This window comes from Epinephelus moara, chromosome 2 (assembly GCF_006386435.1).
Source record: "Epinephelus moara isolate mb chromosome 2, YSFRI_EMoa_1.0, whole genome shotgun sequence".
In the NCBI taxonomy this organism is placed as follows: domain Eukaryota; kingdom Metazoa; phylum Chordata; class Actinopteri; order Perciformes; family Serranidae; genus Epinephelus; species Epinephelus moara.
Genome location: NC_065507.1, coordinates 20,735,771 through 20,758,734, shown reverse-complemented (window position 1 = coordinate 20,758,734; position 22,964 = coordinate 20,735,771). Strand labels below are relative to the sequence as shown.

Here is a 22,964-nt window from a genome sequence, read left to right as displayed (position 1 = left end):
ACTTTTGAAAAAGGAAGAGGTTGTTTATGTTCAATAATGCTGAGTACGTCTTGTGTAAGCTATGATGAAGCAAATTAAGCCACAAAGCGTCATGTTCTTGTCAAAGTAGCCCAGAGGAAGTGGAGCAGAAACAACACTTAGGAGCTTAAAGTCTGCTGAAATCTCTGCTTGGTTTGAGCAGTGTGTCTACACTCTTTTCTACTTTCCTCCCCTCCTAATGAGAGCTCCTCACCTCTAGTTAGTGGCTAGATGAGTTTGACGTCAGACACAGCTGGGTTCTTAACAGGATTACAGTTCCCCTGGCTGTGCCGCTTTGGCCTGCCTGCACCCCTACTGCCTGCACTGAATTCCTGCCTGCCACACAGCATCTTTACCCAAATACCCTGCTGCTATGGTCTCAAGGAACGGGTGTGTTCTCGATTAATAGGTTCTGCAGTTAATTTCCTTGATCTTTAATGATTTCCACTGTGAGATTTCATTATGAATGAAGATGCAACACAGGTATTTCAGAAACCTTAAAAACAAAACATCTAAAAAAAATCTAGTATATTGTCTTTAGTCCAATTTAGACACTTCAGAGGCTTTAAATAGTTTAGAGGCAAACAAACCTTTCAGATATATATGACACTAGACCAATCAGTAATTTATGGTAATATTATAACCCTACATTCATGTGAACGCCTTCTCAAGTCGGAACAAGAACTCAGTAAGTTGGCAAAAATGTTGGTACAAAAGTTGATGTCATATATGCAGAAACATGGCGGCCGAAAGTGTTCAGTTGATGGTAATAAGCTTTTTTATTAATTCACATATTGCATATCAATTTTTTTGCATGTAATTTCTAACCGTTAGCTGCTGTCTGTGTAGAGTGACCTAGATTAGTTATTAGCTTTATTCCGGTGAAGCAGTATTTTGGTAGTTTTAGGGGATGTGCTGGTGCAGCAAAAAGTCTGGGACAAAATCATGTTGCAATATAAACCATCAAACTGTTATGCACGTGTTGGTTAAATGCTCTGAGCAATAAAATACAACACACCGTCTTTGTAGCCTCCATGTTGTTTTCACATTATAACTTATGAACACAACAAAGCCAGAAGAACAACTTGCCAGCTCGGGAATGGGACCATCCAAGGAGACCATGAATGCAGCGTTAAACTCTTAGCTCTCTCCTTATTCTGCTGCTCTACTTATGTCCACGGATATCCTTTCTTCTGTCACAGAGTTAGGAGAGAGTAGTTCATAAGCCCATGGACATGGCTGCCAACATTAACTCCCTGCTTCACATTCTTCCCAGTTGCCCTGCTGATCTACTAATGTCTCCTTACATCACATTTTTTTCTACCTTCAGCCGACTCAATTTTTTCCCCATTATGTAGCTACATAACCAGCATGTCCTTTGCTGCACTTTTGCCCCATGCTGTGGCATCTCAGCAGCGTGAGCAGCTGCTTAGTTACAACACGCTCTAAATACAATACAGTACAATACAATTTGTTTGACCCAGAAGTTACTCGGGCTCTGCTCGTTGCTACAGCCGTGTTTATAGCAACAGTTAAAGCTGAGCACATTTTTTTAAGCTACTAACCACCAGGGAAGGTTGGATTATGTAAAAGGGCCGGCACTGCATAACCATCTAGCCGGCTGGCGGGCTGATTGATTGGCACTCTGTTCTTCGCCAGTACATTACACCACCATGACTTAACCACAGAACCATCCCAGTTAACACTTGCAGTGTCCCAGTGGTGTAGAGTTGCACCAAGTACCCCAATGAAGGAGAATGGCACTGTGTGCTAATAAGTTGGAGGGCACAGAGTGGGTACTGTAGCTGACTACATCTTACCTCTTTCATTCACTTTATAAGACACGAGCTTAATAATAACAGAGATCAACCAAAACATAAACTGTAACCATCATGGATGACTGTGAACATGAGCAGAACCCTACATTCTGACATTTATGAATGAAATGCAGCACCAACTGCAATTCAAGGCTTTCTTACATCACCAAATTTCCTTTGAGTTTCAAAAACAACACCCTATTTTGTTTCAGTGTGGGCTGTGATCGCCTTGCTGCACTTCTGCAACACGTGACAGAGGAAACAAAATGCCACAAGCAGCATCAGAAGCAGCTGAGCTTCACAAGGCAAAGTGTTTATTTTTATTTTCAAATGGGAGTCAATTAGAGCTGAATAAATTAGCAGATCAATCAATTTGTTGATAACAGAAAGCTGTTTTGCAAATCAATTAATCATTTAGTCTTACTCTGGGTAACATGATTCTACGCTATTCTGTGCAACTGTCTACCAGGTCTGTGCAACAGCACAGAGGGACAGAAGACAGCATCTATTGTTGTTATTAAGTCAGTAATTTGGGAGTAAACCACAACGTTGTAGTGAGAGTTTACTGTGCGGTGCTAGGCTGTGCTCTGCACCACAGTTGTGAGAGGGACGAGAGGAGATGAGATGGACGGTTTCTGGATGAAGAAATCAGCACACTCTGTTCTCCTTGTTCGGGGAACAGGGGCTGGACTGGGGGTGGGGAGGCGGGTTTGAGTGTCAGTCTGGCCACAGAGCTGACATTACACTCCTACATTCCCCTTACGTCTTAATTGTTTCAAGGTCCTGAGCAAATCTGCTCAACTCTCTCACCACACCCCCTGTGAAGAAAGTCCTGCAAGACGTACAGATGGGACACAGAGGGCCACAGATGGACAGGAAGATGTCTCACAGATACAGAGCCTGAGTCAGACAGACAGACAAACAGACAGACAGGCAGGCAGAGTCTCCTCGGAGAGACAGACAGGCGAGCTGCTGGAAGGCTTCACTGGCTCTTCCCCAGGTTACATAAACAGCTCCAGCTCTGGACTTAATCTGCTGCCAGCTAGCTAGCACAGCCGCTAACAGCAGGGCTCCTTTGAGACAGTTAGCAAACCTGACTCACTCTGCAGCCTGCATGCACGCACATACACACTGGCGCACGTATACACATTAAAGAGGACAATGACAGAGTGTCTTCTACTGTGTCCCCTTCAACTGAGCGTGATGCTCTCTCCTTAATGAAATGACCCCCTGACTGGTGGCAGTGAACATTCAACAGTATGATGGCTCAAGCAGAAGAGTGTGATCTATTCATCTGAGCGGCAGTGTTCCTCACGGGAATTTTCATGCCGTTTTTGCCTCAGATCAACTACATGAAGTGATAAGAAAGACTTGAGGATGTCCGACAAGTAACACTGCATGCGTTAAATTTACAGGAATGTGAGGTACGGAGAGGTGGGAGTTGGCATGGTCTCTTATCTTATTTAATGCTCAGTATTGCACAGAGGCTCTTCTTACCTTCAGTCATGAAGTAGGGGATGCGAAACCTCCCTTCTAAGACTCTCTGTCGAAGCACAGGCAGAGTGGGCCCATCGAAGGGCAGAGCACCACACACCAGCACATACAGCACCACCCCCATACTCTGTGAACATGATAGATGCACACACAGAGAGCAAGGTCAGGGCATTGGATAAATCAATCAATGTGTCTGGATGTAAATAAAGCTATACGATTATTGTTGGCAACTGTTACACAATACACACAAATTCATAGTCCTTCACTCACAGAGAAACACAAACACAGAAAAATATGGAAAGTGATTGCAACATACAGCAGGCTACAGACTGCGGCTGGGTAATCAGCGTCATCTGGCAGAAACAAAAGCTGCTGGCTTAATCATCAAGACTTCGTTTTCTTTGTTATACATATATATATTGTATACTGAATGCTACAACACAATAAAGCAGGAAATAACAATTAAACTAGATTAAAACAGAACATTTAACTACGTAGCCCACTTACTTACTTATGGTAGAGGCACCGATATCAAAGAAGAACAACCAAGTCAACAAAATCTGCAAGTCTACAGAACTGGACAGGTAAAATGCCTCTACCAAGCTTCCACTGTTGGACAACACCATGTGGCGGAAAGAACAAAACTAAGGTCGCCGCTGGTGCTTGGCGCTAGTTACTAAAATGTTCAGGCAAAGGGTACTTCCTGTAGCTCTGGTTGAGGGTGAGAGGCTGTCAGTGAATAGTTTTTAAAGATTATTTTTATTGGCTTTTTTTGCCTTTATTGACAGGACAGGAGGTGAAATGGGGAGACAGAGAGAGAGTGCAGCGAGGCAATGCCTCTGTACATGGGGCGCTGGCACTATCCACTACGCTACCGATGCCCCGTCAGTGAATAGTTTGTTGGGGACATGGAAATATAGATCTGTGTGGGTACATGAGACCCTAAAAAGGAGGTGGATCACAGGAGTCGGGCCTAGCATAACAAAAATGATTACTAACTAGAGGGAGTCCGTTGGTCCTGCCGAGCGACTGAGCACCACCAGTTTCTCCTCCATTGTTTACCAACTTGGTGTCGCAACCACCACGGAAGGCCCGCCTCTCAAATCATCCAATTGGACAATGGGAAAAAAGCTGAGATGATGTGGGGTGTTTTTTTCCACCCAGAATTGAACTTTTTTCAACTTGAGGAGTTTAAAATGCCAAGCGCCTAGAGTGCACAAACATGGGGCATGTAGCAACGCAAAACAGCATGCGAAAAGCTTAATCCTCGTTAAAGATAATTACAAAAAGAAAAAAAAAAATTACAAACAGTCATAAATATGCACAAAAAATATGAGGCTGATCGGTCCAGTAGTTTGTGAGATTAGCTGCTGACAGACAAATTAACGCGCACACATGACCAAAGAAGATCTCTTACAATTGCCTACTCCATGCAATCACTCATCTTACCCAGATGTCCAGCTGTGGACCCTCATACTGTTGGCCCTCAAAGACCTCTGGAGCAGCATAAGGCGGGCTGCCGCACCACGTGGCCAGAGGCTCCCCAGGCTGGAAGAAGTTCCCGAATCCAAAATCTGCACCAAGCAAAACAGCAGGAGTGGGTGGTCAGTGGTTTAGGAGGAGAGGTAAAGATAATACCAAACATAAGAGCTTGTTCAAACTGTAAAGTCCTTGTATAGGCCCCATGCTGAACACAGAGACAAAAAGCAGAGGTTAGGTACATGGTGAATATGTTGAGTGTTGCGGCAGTGATTGATGAGCAGGCGTCGGTGAAAATGCACAAAGAAAACATCCAGAACAAAGGTGGGTTACGTCTTGTAACTGAGAGCTTATTAGTGTCTCCATGGGGTCTGCAGGTTTTGCATAATGTAATATGTGATCCACATTTTTCTTCGTTGAGGAAACGGGTCTTTGTATGAGGTAACCTCCCCAAGAGACTGACATGAGGTCATCAACGCTGTGCTCTGATTGGCTGTCTGTGAAGTGACTAAACCTTCAGACTTCTGTCTTGTTCTTCTGAAGAATCAAATCTCACTCACTCCTGCACAAGTACACTCTGAGTTCACGTATGCCTTTTATTAAAATCCAACTGCAGTTACATCTGCCAAATCACACCGAGCCAACTTGCGTGCCTGCAATTACTCAGCCAACCCCCCTTTTTTGTATTAGTTTGTATCAGTCTCCCTCCCTCTCATCCCATCTCCCTCGTTCTCAAACCTTCTCCAGTAAATTATCCTTTGTCTATCCTCCTCATTTGGTTCCACAAGACTTGTTAATGGTGCTCACTTCTGGTGCCGAGGTAATTAATCCATTAGTGCATCAACAGAAAATTAATTAACCACTATTTTGATAATTGATTCATAATTCTTAGTAATTTTTCATGAACAAAATCCTTAACATTTGCTGGTTGTCGCTTCTCAGATGTGGTTTTCTCAGCCTCTTTTTATTTCTAAGTGGAATCTTTTCAACTATAAAACAAAATAATTCATTGCTTAGTTTGTTCGTTATCAGTGGGGCCCTGGGATGTGTCATGGGACCTGACAGCTACAGGAGCAGACAATCAGGCTCATTTAACCCTCCACCCCCACCCGTTTCCATAATTCGAAACAGTTACATAAACAGAGAAATGTACTGCAAAACAAATAAATAACACTGATTAAAAAAAAAGATCGGTCTTACATAATGGGGTTGGAGGTGATGTGGGTTCACACACAAAGGCACACATGCACAGTAAGCAGTGTGTGAGCATAAGAGACAGTATGTGTGAGCAATACCTTTTCTTTTGCTCTGTTCTGCATCATGATGCTTTACAATTACCTACAAACAATATACACATACAGCTAGCAGCAATGCCACATCACACATTGCATAGAGCTGCATTTACCAGCTTTTATTGATCATTTAATTTAGAGATCCATCCACCCATTATCTGTTACCATTTACCCTATTCAGGGTTGGGCGGGGCTGTTCCAGCTGACGTTGGGTGAGAGGCGAGGTGCACCCTGGGCAGGTCACCAGACTATCACAAGGCTAATCTCTAAAAACAACAGGAAGACTTGGAATCACAAGTGTCGTGGTTTCTGTTTGTAGTTTGTTTTTAGTCCTAGTAGTGTCAACCAGTCACGTTTGAATGACGGTAAACAGTGCATGCAGAGAGGTGGAACGAAGCGGCTGAAATGCAATCTTGAAACCCATCAGCTATCGTATGACGATAAATTAGCTTTATATTAGCTTTTGTAAAATGTGCATCACTTGCAGCTGCTATCTGCCCCTTCTCAGGGTCAGATTCACAAAAGATATTGCGCTCGTGATATTACACACCCATAAAGTTTTGCAGCTAAGTGCAATTCCACCATTTTGCAACTCTTTGTAATTATCCATGTGTCAAAATATAAATGTGCCTTTGTGCCAAGAATACACAAGGCAGAATAACAGCAGAGAGAAAACGAAAATAAAAATTTCAGACCTACAGGCTAAACTCCTGACTGAGGAGGTGCAGAGGCATGCCTGGCAGGACGACGCCTTTGCTTGACGACAACCATTGCTGCCATGTGTACTTGAACGTCTGGGTTTGACAACCCTTATAAAGGAGCTTCAGTTACCACCAACTCTCTAAAGATGCTAGTAATTTCAATGTAACTGTGTGTGACTATTAGCACTGATTTTTGTGCATTTGACCGGTTGTGCAATGAAGCTCATTTGCCAAGAAAGGGGCGAATTTTATGCAGAATGTATGCATATTACCTAAACTAAATACATGTAAATACAGGTAACAGGAGCACCAAGACACTATTTTGCATTTCACCTTTTGTGGGTGCTTTGAGAATTACACAGTTTCTTTTTGTCTTATTTGTGCAGGTTTAGCAGCCACAAAAGCTGTGCAGTCCTTATATGAATATGTCCTTAAACTTCTTAGAGCACTGGTTCCCAACCTGGGGGTTGCAAAAGCTTCACAGGGGGGTACAAAGCCCTCCTGATTGTGAGGTGTGTAAGAAAACTTTTTCCAAAAATATGCAGTAGGCCCACATCTCAGCATTTCATTTTTTTTTCTGTGAAATTGGTATTTTCACAGTTAAGATTATTATTAAAGATAAAGACTTCTATAAAAAAAAATCTCACAGGATAAGGACAGGGTGAAGACCTGAACACGAGCTACAGCCAAAGAGCCTTCACTCTCTGCTGAAGAGCTTCATCCTGTGTCAGAAAAGTACACAGTTAAAACATCCAAAGAGCTAATAGAACAATGGTCCAGCATCAAGGAGAAGAAAACACTCAATTGGTCGAAAAAGGAGCCTATTGACACTTTGAAACCTGAACAAGTTGGCTTGATTTCTTTCAACAACATGGGAAGAAGGCAATCAACAACAAAAAAAGAAATGACACAAAACACTGTATGAAATTAGTAAAAAGGGAAAATTAAAAACAAGAGTTAAAAGGAAAAAGAAAAGGAAAGTTAAACACAAACAGGGATATGACCTGGAAAAGGTGCTCAAAAAGTCTAATAATTCTTCGCCATAATTTTAAATATGTGATAATAATAATAATTATTAGAAATGTATTTTTTCCTAACTTTTCCCCCAGTTTAAAAAAAATATTTTTGTAATTTTTTTTATTTTTTATTACAAAGTTGCTCATTGCCTTTTTTCCCATGTTTTCAAAGGGGTTCAAGGGTTTAAATTCTAGTGAAAGGTGTCTAAAAGTAGCACAGGATAGGTGATGTTGCTCCCCGCTCCCAACAGGCTAAGTATGAATGATTCTTAAAAAAGAAAAAAATACATAATACAGACAGAATTGCATAAAACATTTCTGAAAATATCAAGAAAATTCATCCTTGATGCAATATTCACAGTCCTACAGTTATTGCATTCACTGTTTGGGTTAGTTTTACAGTTTATCTGTTGTTCTGTACTGTTATTGTTATGCATTTAATATTATATGAAATATTCATAAAATGTCACTGTCAGGGGTCGTCAGTCTACTCAATGATAGAAAAGGGGTCCTATCAGGAAAAGATACATTTCGTGTTTGTCTGGAGAACAAAGCCCGACCAGACCAAAACCCAAAGATTAATTCTTGCTAATGCTAAATAATGATGCAGTCTAATACACAGTTATAATAAACCCTCCCTCAGTGAAAGTCATAATGTTCCATGTTTGTTGAAACGGTTTTAGAAACTGTGCTGAGTACACTTTATGGTCATTTTGGAGTCTGCAGTTGAATTACACTGCGTTATACAGAGAAGTGTTTCTGTAATTTAGTCTACCAAACAAAAACAATTGTGGACAAAACAACAGAAACACTGGTCAGTTAATGCAGCACAACAAGTTCCTGCTAGTTCACTGGAAAAACGCATGTAGGACTCAGGTCTGAGAGATTGGTGCAAACTCCAGCTGACAAGGAAATGGCAGGTTTGACACCATGTATGTGAGTGTGTGTATTCAATCCATTTAATTACTGCAGTGCAGTTAGCAGCAGGTGTGGCTGACATTAAGTGGAGGGTAAAGCGGAGCGCCCCGGTGGGGTATATTACAAGTATGTTTACTGTCTGATGCTGCTGTGAAGGTGAGATGTGAGATGCAGGCAGAGCAGAGCCGAGCAGTGCAGTTGGTTTATCGTCAGAAGCTGTGACCCATTTCATGGAGCTGAATACTGAGCAGACTGGTTGACGTCAAACGCTCCAGCACGCTGCAGGCGACTAACAGCACTCACAGCTCAACAGGAAGGGCGGGGTGGGGGAGTGTGTGTGTCGCACACAAAAGTATTTAGCATAATATTAGCCTAAACATGTCGCACTGGAATACACTCTAACGGCTTATAGAGCTGTGTGTGTGGATATGACAAGTGTATGAGTGATATCATCACACTGCAGTAAGAGGACAGCATCCAGTAGTCACAAATATTACTGTGTCATTTCTCATAAGGTGAGAGCATTGATATAGTTATGGCTGCAGCTCAGGATGCACTGCTGTGATTTACTCTCCTTGTCTCGTTTCTTCTCTCACACTTGTTATCACCTAAAAACTTTCTCCTTCCTTGTCTTTCTCCTTGCATGCCTCAGGTTGCCAAAACTCGGCCTCTTCTACTCTTATGATAAAGGACAATTCACTGATTAAAGTCAGACTATTTAACTTTTACACATGAAAAGTGTAATTCAGGTATGGTATTCTGGCTATTCATAGCTTATAATGGCTATTGGTAGTTATTTTGGTGGCTTGAGGACTCCTCTTTGTTTGTTTCTTTTGCACTTAATTTACCATTATAACATCATCGTCACATGAGCCCACAGTGGGTGGTTTCTTTTTTAACTTCTGTAAATTTTGGTTATAATGCTTGCTAGGAGTGGAAAACAACTGGTACAGGATATCCAGAATATTCCAGATTTAGGTTTTAAATGTGGACAATTTAAGGGGATATTTTTTCCATTGCGTCTAAGAATGTAGTAAGATTAAAAAGTTAAAATATATGATGGAAGAGAGTGTATCAATACTAATTCATAATAATTAACTATGAAGCTCCAGATTTTCTTATTAGGTTGTATCCAAAAGACCATAACGTAGGGAAGAAAGAGAAAATCTTTTTAGATCTGTTTGTTACTGGCAAAACAGATGACAGCGCTATCATGGAAAAATGAGAACCAAGTATATGTACAGGGTTAGATTTAAGACTTTTAAAACACCACTGGGAATTAAATTTAAGACCAATTTTACAGTAAATAAAACTGAAGGGAAAAAAACCCACAACCATTAACCAACATTAATTTTTTAGGGTTAGGGAAAATTTTGCCGAAATGTTTGTTGTAACATATAACATTCCTTTTTTGTCTCGTAGTGTAGACGAGGGTAGAACACAGCTTGTAAATTTGTTGGAAATTTTCTTGGTGGTTTTGTTTTACCTCACTTTGCATGTGGGATCCCATCATACCAAGTTTGAAAAAAGCTTTTTGCATAACATACACCAAGCCTCGTATGCATTGCCTTGTAATTTATACAGCTCATGTCTTAGCATTTTAAATACATTTGAAATCTTGATTTACAACATTTTAACACCAATAATGGCCTTATTTTCTTGAAGACTTTTCACGGATCTGCAGGAACCCTGTTGTTATCTGATGAAAAGCTCGAGGTGAGATTGTTCTGTTAACTGTGTTTTCAAGGTCAAGAATGAATGAAAACTCTGAAGCTCAAGGAGAACATTTGTTCAGGGGTAATTCAATAAGCTGAATACTGACATATCAAGTTTGTTGCAAAAATCCTGTAAATCAAATAACGCACCAACCAGCACACGTCTTATCTATTGTTTCCCAGTATTGTTTACTGTCACGCTGTCCAACCCTTGTGTTTCTCATTTGTTTCTGTTATTGTAGAATCTATTGTGTCGACAACACGTAATTAGAAACTGTTTTCCCAACAGGTGTCCTTGATCTGGAGACTGTCTGAACTTTTGCATCATTTAGTTGAGCACGAATTGCTTCAGGGTTTGGTGCACTTCCAATGACATCACTCTAGATGGATGTTTCAACCTTGAAAAACTCAAGTAATACTTACTGAATATACAGTTTAAGTTTGAGGTAAGACAATATATAATGACATATCAGATTTTGTTTTTGAAATAGGTTCTCCTCAACCATTTTTGCTTTTTTTTTTTTACCATAAAAACTCAACACAACCCAAATCATGGGACATCTATTTTCCTGTGGAGCCACAAAAACTGCCTCCTCTCCTCCTCTGATCCAGCAACTCGCCTTTGTTTTTTGTTATTTCTCCTCCTCTCCTTCCCTCCCCTTCAATCTGTCAACTCGAACGTAATGGGGCTGTTTGAAGTGAGAACATGAAGGGCACCCCCCCGCTGCCACTCTCCCTCTCCTCTGCAGCCACCATGAACATGACCTTTCTTTGACTGACTGCTGCCTGGTTAAGCTTCATACAGACTGACCAGAAGTGGCCTTTAGAAAGCAGGAAGACATCACTGGACTGCAGGAAAAACCCAGAGGCATAGGTGCTCTGTCTTTCTTCCAATTAGCTGTTAAAGTCATTCAGCAAGCAAAAATGCCAAACATTTACTGGTGCTGGCTTCACAAATGTGACGATTTCCTGCCTTTAACCATTTTATCTTATTGTAAATTGAATATCTTTAGATCTTGGACAGTTGGTCAACAAGGCTGGATTACCAACAAGACCAATGAGCATCTGCCCAAGGGCACTAGACCCACAGTGGACACAAAGGCTCCAGGTTCACCATGTGTTTGTGGTAGCATATTTATATTTTAAAATTCTATATACTCCCCTGAAGCATATTTTAAACTACAATGGTGTAGGGATGCACCAATCCGATATCTGGATCAATATCGGCCCCGATATCATCAAAATAGATGGATCGGGTATCGGAAAATGCAACCCATACCTGAGGCGATCCTTACCCTTTAAATCTATTGCGACATGAGCTACGTCATACATCATGGAGCGAAGGAAGAGAAACTGCTGTGTGGAGGTATTTCACACTATTTCAACTGCTGTTGCGCAATTGTTTATTTTTGTTAAAAATAAATAGTTCATCATTGCATTAATCGGTTTCATCTTGTTTCATTTTATCTTAGGAAAGAACTGTGTAGTCATCAATGCCTGATGCCTCTGGTCTTTTCTGTTCTACATGTAAGGTATATAGCTTTTTAGGTCAACCATGGTATCAGATCGGTATCGGGTATCGGCTGATACTCAAAGCCACAGCATCGGGATCGGTATCGAAACTGAAAAAGCTGGATCTGTGCATCTCTACAATGGTTTAACAACTGCACATCTAATCTTGCATCTCTGCAAAATGAGCCCAGATACATATATACACACAAACATTTACAACCCTAGTTCCAAAAAAGGGACACTGTGTAAATAAAAAACAAAATGAAATGATTTGCAAATCCTGTTGGGCCTATATTCAATTGTATACAGCACAAAGACAAGATATTTAATGTTCAAACTGAGAAACTTTATTGTTTTTTGGGAAATTATACACTTATTCTGAATTTGATGTCTGTAACACGTTCCAAAAAAGCTGGGATAGGACGGACAAAATGAAAGTTGAGTAATGCTCAAAAACACCTGGAATATTCCACAGGTAAACAGGTTATTGGTCACAGGTGGTAGTATCATTACTGCGGCATCATCGAAAGGCGACGTTCACCATTTTGTGTAAAACTGTGTCTACAAACAGTTTAAGAACAAAATCTCACAATGCACAATTGGAGTAAATTTAGAGATTTCACATCTACAATCCGTAATATCATCAAAGGATTCATAGGATCTGGGGAATCTCTGCACCTAAGGGGCAAGCCTGAAAACCAATATTGAATGCCTGTGACCTTTGTTCCTTCAGGCAGCACTGCATTGAAAACCAATATGATTGCATAAAAGGATATTACGACATAGGCACACTGTGGAAAACCGCTGTCAGTAAACAGAGATCGTTGCTGCATCTACAAATGTAAGTTAGGACTCTATAATGCAAAGTGAAAGCCATATATCAACAATATCCAGAAACACCACCGATTTCTCTGTGCCTGAGCTAATCTGGGATAGGCTGACACAAAGTGGAAAAGGTTGCTGTGGGCTGACGAGTCCACATTTTGATTTGCTTTTGTAAATCATGGACGTCGTGCCCTCTGGGCTAAAGAGGAAAAGGACCATCTAGATTGCTATCAGCGCAAAGTTTAAAAGCCAGCATTTGTGATGGTTTGGAGGTGTGTTAGCACCCATGGCATCATGGGTAACTTACACATCTTTGAAGGCACCATGAAGGCTAAAAGGTACATACAGGTTTTGGAGCAATATGTGCTCCAAATGTCTTTATCAAGGATGTCTCTGCTTTTTTTCCAGCAAGACAATGAGACACATTCTGTGTTACAACAGCATGGCTTTGTTGTAAAAGAATGTAAATACTCTACCGGCCTGCCTGCGGCCCAGACCTGTCACCTAGTGAACGCGCAATATGAAGTCCAAAATACGTCAGTCGGTTAAGAAGCTTAAGTCGTACATCAAGCCAGAAGAGGAAGGAATTTCATTTTACAAAACTTCAACAGTTAGTGTCCTCAGTTCCCAAACGCTTACTGAGTGTTGTCAAAAGAAAAGGTGATGTCACACAGTGGTGAACATGCTCCTGTCCCGACTGGAACGTGTTGCAGGAATCAAATTCAGAATGAGTGTGCATTTACAAAAACAATAAAATGTATCAGTTTGAACATTAAGTAACTTGTCGCTGTACTGTATTCTGTTCAATATAGGTCCAAAAGGATTTGCAAATCATTTCATTATGTTTTTATTAAGTACAGGGTTGCATAATCAGTTAGAACATTTAAACAAATAAAGATTTCAGTGAGATTCAATAAAAGCAAGGACACAGACTAAAGGTGAGTCTTCGGGCATTTCTAAAAGGTTTCTGAAGCAGTTTTTAAACATCACTTTAAGGCCTTCATTGTTTTATTTTCTACAGTGCTTAGATGGTGAATTTCACTAAATTAATTTGCACTTAATACACATAAAATGCACAGATAATGTACAGAGAGTCGAACACAAAGGAGATATCAACCAACAAACAAGCAATCTGAGGATGTTTTTCTGACATTTCATAGACTAAAAGATAGAATTGTACAATTAATTCATTTCATCTGTTAGGTGCAGCCCTACACCCACTTGCATTTGAAGATAACCTGCAGATCTTTTTTTTTTTTTTTTAAGCACCAGTGGTGCATGAGGGGTGGCATATACGCACATGCATATATCAGGTAACATGATAAACATTCCTGCCAGCTATTACATTCTATTACACTGATCTTACAGACAGCGGCAATGGGCCAAGATATACAGAAATGCTCCAGCAAGGGTAATAAAGATCTCTTGCTGGTAAACATGAATGTAAAAAATACAGGTTTCAAATACAGGGCACCTTTAAGGTCTGAAATAATCAACAGATTAATTGATAATGTAAATAATCATTAGAAGCAGCTCAAGCTCAGCATTAACACAAAGGTTGAACGGATGGCTGATGTTAATTGACACCAGTGTTACTGATGCAGTAAGGTGAGGTGAGGACTTTCTCTCTCATGAACTGTACAAATCTATACTCAATGTACCATTTACCAAACTTGCCAGAGCGTGTTGTGGGTAAGAGTACAAAATGTACCCTGCTGCTGATGTCCTCCCCAAAGACGTTTTCTCTAATCACAAGCCAGGTACTGTAATGTTCTGTTCATTGTTTTCCTGCTTCAAATCTAATCTTCTGTGCGGACAATCGCCTGTGAGTCAGACATGTTTATGAAAATTACTGCTGGGGTAATAACATCACCAGCTTATCATCTCGGACCCTTCTGAGAAACGGTGGACAGGATGATGCAAGTAATGAGGCAAGTGAAACATTTGGTTCTTTATTACTTATTGTATAGGTCTGTCTAATTTGTCCTTATTTGATTTTACCTTTAAGAAGCAATAAAAGCACGAAGCTTAAAGGGACACTTTGCCGATTTTTAACCAGGTCCGTGTTAATGTGAAAAATCAGCTTTTCTCAGTTTCATTTTTCCTTTAACTGAGATGCTCATCTACTATGCCATGACATGAATTCCTTTGACAGCAAGAGGGCATTTTTCCTATAGCACACATTCATATTCAGTGTCAAAGGTATCTTTTCACACCTGTATTTTAGTCTCCTCATGTGATCAGCTCACCTTACATGGATTCTAGCATCAGCTCTGAGTAAAGCCTAAGATAAACCTCTGCCTCTTCCAGAGCATTGTCACAGCTGCAGCCCTGCCACCCTGCTATGCACCACTCCTTATCATTCTCCCTTCATCCTCTCACCCGCTACTCTGTCTCCAAAGTAGCCAATCCAATTTATCACCTCCTCTCCTCCTCCAATTAGACCCAAACTCTTTCCATCCCAGTCTTCCCCTCCTCCACTCAGGAAAACAGCAGTGGGGTGACATTCTCACTGGCTAGCTCTAAATGCCAGTTCCTTAATAATCACACTTTGAAGCTTGTACTACAGACCTCCAGCTTAGTCTCAAATCTCTGCCTCTGGGTCGGTTCCACCTTTTGTCTTCTATCTTTATTGTTACCCCCTCGATTTAAAGCTAGGAGTCACCAGGGAGGGATGTTTGATCACCCCTGATCATAAGTTTGGAGAAGGTGACACAAGCCTTTGGACCGTTAGTGAGATTTTAAGAAGTCTGTCCTGGCATCTTTCAGCTAACAGCTATCTTGCGAGCAACCCAGACCACTTCTCAACACTGTGCAAACGGCCCGGGCAGGTAGTTAAGACATTTCTGAGCTACGCCGGCACTGAGATCATGGCAGGCAATGGATCAAACTAAATAATTCCTTGCAGACGTCCTGCATTTCTCATCCACAAATGAGTTTATGGGTTCTCCTGCACTATGTTGTTACAATACCTGCAATCTTGATGTTCATGTGGCCATCCAGGAGCAGATTCTCCGCCTTCAGGTCCCTGTGGACGATGTTGCGGTTGTGACAATACTCCACCGCCGACAGGATCTGCCAGAACTTCCTCCTGGCCTCTAGCTCACTGAGACGGCCGTGCTTTGCCAGGTAGTCTGCAGAGAGAGAAACAAGATGTGTCATGTTAGATGTAAATGTAATATTTAACACTGACTTATATAACATGACTCTCTGGGCCTTTCCAACACAGTATAATGTGTCACTTCGCACAGTTGAAATTAAGGTTTTTCATTCCACTAAGTGATGGTGGTTGTGTTGAAAGGATAATTTACTTTTGATGAGGTGCAGGCCGGGTGCCAACAGTAGTTTACAGCTGCTCTACATTACTGCATGCTTTGTAAAGTGATTCAGTGTGAGATGTACGATGTAATTTTTCTTTGTAAACCCCTAATATAACTCCATGCGTGTGCATGTGTGAGTAAGCAGTGGTTGACAGCGGAGAAGCTGTGTTGTCATAGTCGGAGGAGGAGAGGGGAGGATTAGATTTCTGAGAACTGGTCTTCTGCTACATGAATGTCCACATAAGTACAAGCTGGAACAGGGTGTGAGTTGGGAGGTCAGTGGGAGGTAGTCAGTGTATGATTGCAGTGCACACACAGACATACAAACACACTTGACAATTAGTGGGGAAAATCAAGATGCCAGTGTAAATATAAACCTGGATTCTTACCCAATGAGAAACAAAAACATCTGATTTATCTGTTTATCTGCTGAGGACAAGCTGTGCACAGAGCATCAAGACAGACTGAGTTTGTGGTTGTTTAGAAAGACACATGAAACCAAAGTCTCCGGGGGGCCAAAGTCATAAATTTTACTGTCCTCTTTCTCCAAGCATCCAGATCACTGACCTTTTTCTCATTGTCTGCTCTCACACGGCCCTCCTTGTTTTTCTAACCTTTCACACTCTGCGTTCACTAATTTTCACAAAGTTGGCTGACAGACTGTTCTACAGGACGCATGATTTTTTGCAGCCCTGTGAACTTTGGAAAGCGTGGTGTTTGTTGCTGTCGGCAGGGTTCCTCTTCACACCTCTCTGTCCAGATAGCTCGCTAGCTCTTCAATTCACACTCTGTGGCAAACAAGATAGGACACTCTGTGTTGGCTTTCCTTCCAGCTGGCATGGATACAGACCACCGACCAAACCTGACGACAATGCACAACAACCACAACAAACCAAGCCAACAAAACTTCATATACGAGTAAACAGGGTGTGCAAAATGTAAGGAGCGCAATTATTTGAAGACCTACGAGGTCAGTCTCATAAAAGGGCATTTTTTTGTAACCACAAAGCAGACAGGAAGCTGCAGCTTAGTTTGCTCAATATATTAAAAACAACTTTTCGCTTCCTGCTCACATTTGTTAGAAATACCTTATATCTTTTTCTTTTTTTCTTACACAAGTAATATTGCTGTGATTTCCCTGGTGTGCACACACATTTATGTAAAGATAACATCGCAGTCAGACTATCAAAAACCAGGCCTCTGTCACGATGCACAGAGAAGTCACACTAAGCCGATTTCACAGCCCATTAACATCAAAAACGTGCCATCAACTAAACATGAGATATTTAAAGTAGAGCAGTGTGTATCCTAGGGCCAGCGACAAGCATCACATTGTGAACACCTCATCTTAACAACTCTGTATTGTCTCAACTCAGAGTTGACCAAAGGGTCAGCTGTATATTGGGACAAAGACTGCACAATAAAAATGACTGAAGGCCATAAGCTGCACTATTAAGCTTCAGGGAGATGATGCTGCTCTGTCGTCAGCAGCGTGGTTGATAAATAGCTAACATCTGACAGAGTGAGAAAACCTGATTAGATAGTGGCTAGCAAATTCCGTAGAGGAGGCCTCTCAGTGACCAGGGCAGCTTTCATGCAATGCTGCTAATCAAAAAACACACTGGGGAGGGGAATGTGTCGAGGACGTCCAAATATGCACCTGTGAGAGGAACAGGACTCTAAAGTAATAACCGCTCTGAGATCAAACCTCTCCCTCTCTTGATCCGCCTCCGTCTCTTAAGTGGTCAATCTTTTAACCTTGCAGTCAAACAGCAACAAACTGTACAAACTTGAATGATTTAAACATAGCCTGTTCAACCACATCTGATCTGACCAAAACATTATGACACTTGCATATGGAGTTTTAAAGGCATACTATGCAGGATTTGTCACTTTGTTTTTAGAAACACAACATTCAAACTTTGCCTCTTCTCCTCGGTTCGACAAGACTAAGAGAGCAGCGGTGATCAAGCCAGCTAGAGGGTGAATGAACTGAGGGTGCAGCACTGACAAGAACAAATCAGTGAATCAGAGAAATAAAACCTTATTTTCTGATTGTTTCACAGTCATTACATTCTGAAGCACAAATAAACACACCCACACTTCCGCAAAACCCTGTAGGAAGATGCCGCATTGCCAGATTGTGTATAAATTCGGCAAAAGTGCATGCTTGTGTTTGTGTGGCTCAACCTTGCCCTGGATCTAGAGCTCCGTTTCCACCAAACACTTTTGGTATGGTACCTTCGGAACCAAAAGTAACCCTTCAGACATGGTACCTAGGACCTTAGGTCCGTTTAGCATTTCCACCGCAAACAGTACCCTTAAATGTGGGCGGAGTTGTTGTCATTCACTGCTCCGTTCAGCGCTCACTGTATTTCCTCATCACTGGTGACACAGAGAGAAGTCTTCACCTCGTTTATTGTCCGCAGAACGGAGTTACACACCGACATTTTCAGAACAGAATAAAATAGGCTGGAGTGAGTGTCTCTATCGATGAGATATCTAAAAATAGTCAGTTTGTGCATTTAGTCATTGTCGGGCAAGCTCAGGCGGCTGGAGCCCACAGGAACGACGCTCTGCAATGCCTTTTTTTTCTCTATGTGAGGATTTGAATATATGCTATTCACATAATCTGGTCGAAATCAATCTTTTAACGCCTGAAGATCAATTCATTACAGCTTGTTCACAGCTCCACCTTTTAGTACCAGATCTGTGTGCTAGGTACCCCAACATAGGGTGGACCAAAAATAGGGATGGTATGAAACCATTCCATTAGTACCGAACTGAACTGTACTGCTGGGTGGAAATGGAGCGAAACAGACACAAAGACCTGCAGCTCGCATCCACAGAGCAGAGGAGAGAGACGACTGGTTGCTACATTTTTATAAATAGTCCCGACTTTGCGCTGCTATTGGCTGGGGGATACACACCACTTCCCAAAGGTTGATACCCAGAAATGTCCCGAACAAACCAAAATAAGAGGAAAATAAGAAAATACAGGAGGAGAGCAGATACAGACACCACTGCTAGTGGGTCGTAAGTGGTGATTGTGAGGTAATATTTTTGTGAGTCTATATATGCTTTTTTGTTGTGGTTTGTTTTTTAAGAAAAATCCTGCCCTCAGAATATAATAAGTAATCTAGGGGTGCAATTTCTGAATATTTTCATTATCAATTTAACTGCAAATTCTATTCTTGATTAGTTGTTTGACCTATAAAATGTAGAAGTTGACAAATTAATATTGTGTATGTGATCTCGCCAACAGTCTATAACCCAATGATATTCAGATTACTCTTATAAAAGTCCAAGTATATCATTACATATTTAGTTCTGAGGTGCAAGAACTAGAAATGTTTGACATTTTTTGGCTTGAAAGCTTAACATATTGATCAACTATCAAAACAGTTGCAGATTAATTTTCAGGCAGCTGATGACTGTTTTCATCTAAAGACTGTATATAAAGATAAACAACACATCTCCACTTCCTGCCACTGTGCAAAAATGAAACCAAAATATTCAGGATACAGATGTTCCCACCCGTCCCATTCAATCGTGAGTCAGTCACAGCTGTCACTGATGATGTCACACCTTCTTTTACTGCATCCAATGACTAATCAAAACCACATATCAGAGAAACACTTGAACATACATTAGTGTGATGAGAACTACCTAAAATGAGAGAAACCATTTTGGGGAAACATTCATTTGATGCGTATTTTATTTGTCTCCGCTAACACTGAGTAGGTGGGGTTTGTGACCTACACTGCAGCCAGCCACCAGGGGGCGACTAAGAACTTTTGGCTTCACTTTTGGGGGGCTGTCACGTCATCCATCTTAATATACAGTCTGTGGTTTAGCTCTAAAAAGACAAAAACGGACTTAAGACTTTAGACACTGACTGATAATAAAATGAACCTTGTAAACACTGAAACGCTCAACAAACCAAGTGCTGAACACGACAGCTAATCTTGATTCTGTATGAACAGCAGCACTGTGTCACCACAGCTTGTTCTACAGTAGCACTTGAAAAACAAGCCATTACTGTCTGAGCAATCAACACTGCGCAGCCACACACACACAAATGCACACAATGCGGTATGTTGCCCCAGTGGAGGAATGAGTAATCCACTGATACAATGTTGGCGAGGGCAAGGACCTCAGCACAGTGAGGCATGCACAGCGGCATTCTGGGAAAGCGAGCAGAACAAGTATGAATCATAGGGGTATTAGGGAACAGCTCAACAACCACTGTGTTCCACCTCTGCTGAGAGCTGGGCGAGGACCGAAGTCTCTTAACAGCTGCTCAGGTTTGGAGGGGACAAACATCATGGGTACAAACTGGCTTGTTGGCGAGACCTCTGGCTGGACTTCAGATAACACTGTGAGGCAGGCATGTGGAGTTGGTGTGTGTGTGGGTGTAAGTGTGTGTGTAAAGGACAGGGGGCAAACACACACTCTGTTTCCACATCAGTAACTGATACCCAAACCACTTAAATACGGCAGCCACATTAAAGCCACGTCTATGTGCGTGTTGATAGATGCTGGTGCTGATTTAATACAAACACCCTCAGGGGTTAAACTGGGCTGGAGCCAGCTGGAGCTGCGCACTGCCCTTTCATCCAAGTTATAACCCGCCAAAGATCAGCTGCAGCTACTGGATGTGACAGTCAATTCTTCTTCCATGGGATAAGAACTCATTCAAGAGGTTTTCAAGTAAATAAATCATATTTGTTTTGCCTTAAAAAACAAAGATCATGACTTACTCCTTTACGTTTCACTAACTTTTAATACCCTCTCTATTCAACTCTTGGGTTATTTTGCCAAACCTCTGGTCAGGGCAGGGTCAGGGCCCCAAATACTGAATTCTCATTTTCTTCCTTGTGAGGATCACTTGAGGTCCAACAGATGGGAATCGAGAGCTCGTTCAAAATTGTCTAATCCATGGGAATGGTATGCCTCTGAGCTGATCAATCCCTTTTATTGATGCGGGCATGTTCTTCTGTTAGTTGCGCATTGCAAAACCATGACGTCAAACTCAAGCATCTACACTGCTGGAAACTTGCAACAAGAAGGAGTCATGGCGAAATGAGGAGACAATTCAAAGGGTGGCTTCATTTCACAAAGAAAGACTACAGCCGTGCTGCTTGTAGCATTTGTAAAATGATCATTTCAAGTAAGGGTGGAAACACCAGTAATGTGCTGAAACATCTTTCTGCGCAACATGGGCTTATATTCAAGGAATGCCATGCATCTTAACACGAAACGCAGAAGTGCCATTACTTCCCAACTGAGCAGCACGTCTGTTACATCCTATGTTATACAAACATCCTATGTTATGGTAATATTTGCACCACGTAGGCAGGCTTAGCAGATTTTTTCTTTGACTAAGAAAAGCTAAATGAAAATAAATGCTACCAACATCCTTTCTTTTCATCCATTTTATATGATGACAGACTGTTGCTACAGTGTGATCAGTAGAAGTGATAATATAATAGTTGCATTGATGCTGAAAAAATGTGTAGGCCTTCTTTTTTCCCACACAGAAAACTAATCAGGAATCAAGAAGGGAATAACAGAGAATCAGACCAATGAGCAGAATTGGTAATGGTACTGGTGCCATCCCTATAAGGTCTTCAGCTGCCCTGACTTTTTCAACTTCACTGTTCACCAATAACCGTCAAAGTAGTCTCCGACACGTCAAGGTGAGCTTGTGTGTTCGTAGCTACGTCTAGCTGTCAAGGGTTCTTCATTTGCTATACCTGTATCCTCTCAGGGAAACGCTGATGGTAAGTTCAAGGATGTTGGGTCATGCCCTTGCCCAGCTGCTTGTGGTTTAACCATCTCAGGGAAGGACCCCCATCGGCTCTGCATCCATCCTCTCGCATGTATGGGAGTAAAGCATGCCCAGCCATGCCCAGGCAGGGGAAAGCTGATCCCTGCCTTTCCAATGCTGTGGCGAAGCCCATGGATAAGCCCAGCAGCTCCATCAGCAGGGAGGCTGAGCCCTTCTCTGGACCCATGAGGTCTATCTGGATGAGGTATGCAAGCAGGCAGCAGCCAAGTAGGCTATCAACTGGCCCTCATCACAAGATAATAAGTGGTGCGTGTTTGAGAGATGGTGTAAGGTAGGGGACATAATTTTTCTGAGTTCCATCACTGATCATGATTGACTGTGATGCTTCCACCAGGATTTACTGGACAAGGGTATGGCTTACTTCGCCGTGATTTCAGCCTGCGAGGTGCGCTTTGGTAATGCACCTGTTGGTCAATACTCTCTGATACTGAGGTTTATGAAGGGAGCCCACTGGCTGTGGCCTGTATGTAAACCTAAGTTCCATTTTGGGACCTGCCCATTGTTTTGGAGGCACTCTAACATTGTCTTTTGAGCCCTTTGAGTGTGGAGACTTAAAGATGCTGTCTCTTAAAACTATCCTGTTGCTGGCATTGACATCAGCCAAGCAGATAAGTCAATTATATGCTTTGTCAGTGCATGCATCCTGCTTGCAATTGCTCCTGACTATGGGAAGGTGATGTTCCACCCAAACCAGCAGCTTAAAGAGACTTCTTATAGTTGTACCACACTTGAGCTGCTAGCCTTTCAACCCAGGTGGCTTAATTCCCTCTAGTCTCGCCACCAGACAATCAGAGATCTCCGCCTTCTGATAGTCTGGGGACCCGCGATAACGGCCTGCAACAAAGCAACGCCTCTTGCATTTTTGAAAAGGACACGCCTTCTCGGAAATGTGCGCTCCCCCTTTTCTCGTCCGCAAGGAAACAAACACACAGAGAGCTTGAAAATGGATGCCGAGAGATTAAACTCCGTTTTATCAAACGTGTGCTCATCCGTGAAGAAAATA

The 22,964-nt window shown here is 41.8% G+C and overlaps 2 protein-coding genes across 3 annotated transcripts in view; both read right to left on the bottom strand.

Annotated features, from left to right (window-relative positions):
- Nucleotides 1-22,964, bottom strand: part of med29 (mediator complex subunit 29) — an 86,328-nt gene that overhangs the window by 40,869 nt on the left and 22,495 nt on the right. The window lies entirely within an intron of this gene.
- Nucleotides 1-22,964, bottom strand: part of sik2b (salt-inducible kinase 2b) — a 58,211-nt gene that overhangs the window by 15,091 nt on the left and 20,156 nt on the right. For both annotated transcript variants that reach the window (XM_050059280.1, XM_050059288.1), the window contains exons 4-6: nucleotides 15,760-15,921; nucleotides 4,779-4,903; nucleotides 3,333-3,456 (exon numbers count right to left, since the gene is read on the bottom strand). In XM_050059280.1, the coding sequence (XP_049915237.1) occupies nucleotides 3,333-3,456; nucleotides 4,779-4,903; nucleotides 15,760-15,921 (411 nt within the window). The remainder of the gene's footprint in view (nucleotides 1-3,332; nucleotides 3,457-4,778; nucleotides 4,904-15,759; nucleotides 15,922-22,964) is intronic.